This window comes from Tupaia chinensis, unplaced genomic scaffold, assembly GCF_000334495.1.
Source record: "Tupaia chinensis unplaced genomic scaffold, TupChi_1.0 Scaffold000208_1, whole genome shotgun sequence".
In the NCBI taxonomy this organism is placed as follows: domain Eukaryota; kingdom Metazoa; phylum Chordata; class Mammalia; order Scandentia; family Tupaiidae; genus Tupaia; species Tupaia belangeri.
Window position 1 is genome coordinate 1,031,004 of NW_006159683.1, and position 4,319 is coordinate 1,035,322.

At 42.7% G+C, this 4,319-nt stretch overlaps 1 protein-coding gene across 1 annotated transcript in view; it reads right to left on the reverse strand.

Moving 5' to 3' along the window:
• Window positions 1-918: 918 nt before the first annotated feature.
• GRIP1 (glutamate receptor interacting protein 1) overlaps window positions 919-4,319 on the reverse strand; it is a 236,442-nt gene continuing 233,041 nt past the window's right edge. Inside the window, exon 27 of the mRNA XM_027771356.1 lies at window positions 919-2,504. Coding sequence (XP_027627157.1) covers window positions 2,277-2,504 — 228 coding nt within the window. The 3' untranslated portion in view covers window positions 919-2,276. The remainder of the gene's footprint in view (window positions 2,505-4,319) is intronic.

Genomic DNA, 4,319 nt, shown 5'->3' on the forward strand with positions numbered 1-4,319 from the left:
TTTACATAGAATACAGGTAACGTTATCTGAGGGCACGTCACATTCCTTAAGATCTGTCTCTGTCACCTGAAGTAGATGTACCTTTGGTCTTGGAGGTGTTCCTGTGTGTAACACTTCCACGTGTATTTCACCCCAAGCCCTCACTAAGGTCCTGTGGTAAAGACTCAAGTTTCATATTCACCAGCAGGTACCAGAGCTGGGATTCAAACCTGGAGCCAATTTTAAACTTTTTTTAAGAGGTTTTTTTTTTTTTTGCTTTAGGGCACATGCACTCACGGGAGAGAGAGAGACAGAGAGGGAGAGACAATAAGAGGTAAAGTGAGATATTACCCCCCCCCCCCAGGGAGGGGGGGCCATGCTGCAATCCCTTCTCCTCTGTTCTCCTCCCAGGATCTTGGACATGCATGCACATGCACCCGGCATGATTTTAAAGCCACCAGGTATGATACCTGAACCGCGGTTGGCCATGTGGCAGTCCAGTGACGCAACTGCTACACTATCTACTGGCCCCTGGATCCGACTTTCAAACCTATGCTCTGCCCACTCTCCAGAGCATGGTACTTTCCAAGTCTGTGGCAAATCCATCCCCCTTTAGAAAGTTATGTAAAAATAAAAACATGTAGGACTTACAGGCTAAAACACTGAAACATATTCCAAGCACCAAAAATACATGTCATTATTTTTTTGGCTTTTTAAAATCACTGTTTATTCCATTTGGTAGAGGGTTTTTTTTTTTTTTCATACAAATATTTGCAACAATTTTGAATTCCCCAAAACCATACATAGACGATAAATACCATGCTATTAAAGTATTAAATTTGTACAAAAATACTTTACAGTTTAATACTTGTTTGTTACAAATAAAAATACATATTTAAAAAAAAAATACATATTTAAATGACTCATGGATCTTTTTTTTTTTTTTCCTTAACATGATTCTGCTTTATACTTTCTTGCCCTGGCGGTTCTGAAATGTGATTGAAATAATATTTTCTTTGCACAAAAAGAAAGGTGAACTTTTTCCTTCAACAAAGGACACAGTGTTCAAATGCTCTGCCTAAGTGGTGGTTTGAATTATTGACCAAAATGAAAATGTTTGGAAAATAATTATTTCAATATGGATAGTCTACCATCAATATACAGATCTATTTTTTTTTATATTCACCAAATAACAGTTATTAGTGTAGCTATTCAAAATATCTGAACAAATGAAAACAGTTGCTGACAAACATTAAAAGCAACTGTCACAATTTATTGCTTTGAGGGATGATGATAATTGGCAATGCGTTTTTGTGAGAAATGTATTTACAATTTGATAAGTGGCATGGCTCAGAACGAAAGCTAGTCCAGTGTCATTTTAAAGTATACGTGTGCTGTACACCCCTCAAAATTACCAGTTTTCAAAACATGTCAAGCAGTATGAGTTTGATTTGCCTATCGTTAAGATGAGCCTCATGTTAATAGACTCTTCATTCTCTCTTAAGTTCTTAGTCTTGAATTTTTTAAAAATAAGATCATACAACTAATTCTCAGTGTTAACTACACGCTCTAATTCATTATCAGAGATTTTTAGCTACTAAAAATGTGTCCTCAGAAAAAAAAAAAAAAACAGGTCACAAGACATATCCTGTTTGATCATTTGTTGCATAGGGAATAGCATACATCTTAGTTAAAATCATTCCTATACTTGGGCAAAACATTTACCACCACCTATTATGTTCTACGTGCATCATTGCCGAAACATTTTAAGTTACTTAATTTTATACCTGGACCCCTCCCATTACGGCAGTCCCAGCAGTTTACCCAATACGAGTTTCCCTAGTAGAGCCAGCTTCACATGGGAAGCCTTGCTGGTCAAGTTTTACATGAATGACTTCATCGTAAGAAACTGATTCCAAAGTGAATGAAGGAAATTAGCATAGAGAATATTTTCAAACAGACATTTCTCTTCTTAAAAAGTGATAAGATGAACTTGTAAAAAATTTCCTCTGTTGTTAAGTGTGGGGAGGGGCAGCCTACCTATTCTTCTCTTTTTGTCTACCATTGGGCCTGGCAGGAACTTGCCGGTTGCCTGCAGTATACCGTAGTGGTCACCAGGAAAGAAACCTCTTCAGCTTGAACAGGGAAGTGAACATGAGCCATGAGAGAGATTGAAAAGACCCCTGTGCTTGCAGTTAATGCCACGTGATTTTCTGTGCTTCAAGTGTCACAGAACTCTTAAAGGGATTGTTAGCACCATGTGGATATCGTCTTGTCCTGCTTTATAAAAAGCATTGCTATAATGTGTTAGTGGGCTCTCGTATCTCCAAGTTACCGCCGTGGCTAGGCTGTTGGAAGAAAGCACTGTTCTGCTCGCTCCAGTCTCCTGGTAGAGTCTGCTGTTCTGTAGACTTTTGGGAGGCCAGCGGGTTCCTACTGATAACCAGGTCCAGCTTATTACCAGATTCTGCGATGAGGGGTACGACAAGGCAGCAGTCAAAGTCTCTCGTTCGGACATGATTCACCTGCAGGGGAAGAAGAGCCATTTGTGTTTTGTAACCATCATTCCCGAAACCCCAGAGAGTAGGTGGAACAGGTTGTTTAGCATCTGGAAGGTGCTGGGACAAGCGCCCTCTGCAGACAGGCCTAGCCCTGCACTGACTACCCTGTAACGGGCCTGCTGGCCCACTTACTCTCTACCATGACGGTGTTGGGCCCTGGAGAGCAGGGAGCAGCTGTCCCAACGCCCACAGATGGCCTTACCGGGGTGCTCTGGTAAGTGAGGTACAGAGAGGTCAGGAGCTTGGCTTTACATGGGCAGGTGGTAAAGGTCAAACTAGGATGTGATTCTAGGCAGTCTAGCTGATTCCGAAGCCTGTCCTTTTGTTTGTTTTGTTCTAAACAAAGATTTTTTTTCCTGTTCTGTTTTGTTTGTTTGTTTTGAGATGTTTTTGCTATAGGGTGCGTGCTCACTCTCGCGTGCATGTGCAAGAGAGAGACAGAAAGCGAGAAATCACTCCCGGGGGGATGGCCATGCCACAATCCCTTCTCCTCCATTCTCCTCTCGGGATCTTGGGCACACACACACACACGCGCTTGGCGTGAGTTTAAGTCACCGGGTCTGGGGCTCAAACCACAGTGGACTACATGGGAGTCCAGCGACATAGCCATTACACCATCTGCTGGTCCCTAAATAGAAATTTTTGCTATAGGGCATGTGCGCTCAAGGGAGAGACAGAGAAAAAGTGAGAAATCATCCCCCCTCTCAGGGGGATGGCCACAACACAATCCCTTCTCGTCCATTCTTCTCTTGGGATTTTGGGCATGCATGCATGTGTACCTGGTATGGGTTTCAAGCCTCTGGGTCCAGGACTTGAACTGCGAGCCATGTGGGAGTCCAGTGCCTTAATCACTATGCTACCTGCTGGCCATGCAAAGCCTGTGCTCCTAACCATAATGCTGAATTCCTTTTCATAGAAGTGAGCTCATACTCATCCTCAGTTTCATATATATATACTCATCTTCTATTTCTCCTTTACCAACAAATGTTTGTATTTTTTTCTTTGCCAGAAGGCATGTGCATATGTGTGTGATAAAAATAGAGAAGAACACCCCCTAGTGGGACCTGGTTGCATTGCAGTCTTTTCCCCTCTAGATCTCTATCCTGTCAGGATCCTGAGTACCCATGCACATATGTCTAGTGTGTTTTTTCCAGGGCCGGGGCTAGAATCCTAGTTAATGGTGTGGAATCTGGCTTCCTCTACACAGCATTTTAATTGCCCTGCTATGGGGCCAGCTCAACAAAAGTTTTTACAATCATCCACATGCTGCTCCCACTTTTTGATTCCCATTCTTTCCTCAATCTTCTCAGGTCAGGACCTGGCATTTATATTGGATTGCTGGCAAGTGACACCCCCCCCCCCATTGTCACGTCCTCCTTGGCCTTCAGCATTTGCTGCTTTCAACACCTGGGCATTCTTAAATCTCTCCTTTCTGGGTTCCTATGAGCCCACCTTGTTTTGACTCTCTTTAACTTCCTTAAATGTTGTCAGCATTCATTGACAAGTTGCTAGAGTTCTTTCCTTGGTTCTCTCTTACTGGTAAGCCCACCCTGGGCAACTTTATCCAAACCCATAGCCACAGTACCCTAAATCTTTAGCTCTGACTCTAACATCTCTCCTAAGCACTAGATCCAAACTACAGACTGCCTTCCAGACTACCAGGATGAACTGAAGATATTAAAGACCCCATAGGGGGGCCAGCAGATGGAGTAATGGTTATGTCACTGGACTCCCATGTAGTCAACTGCAGTTTGAGTCCCTCCAGCAGCTTTTTTTTTT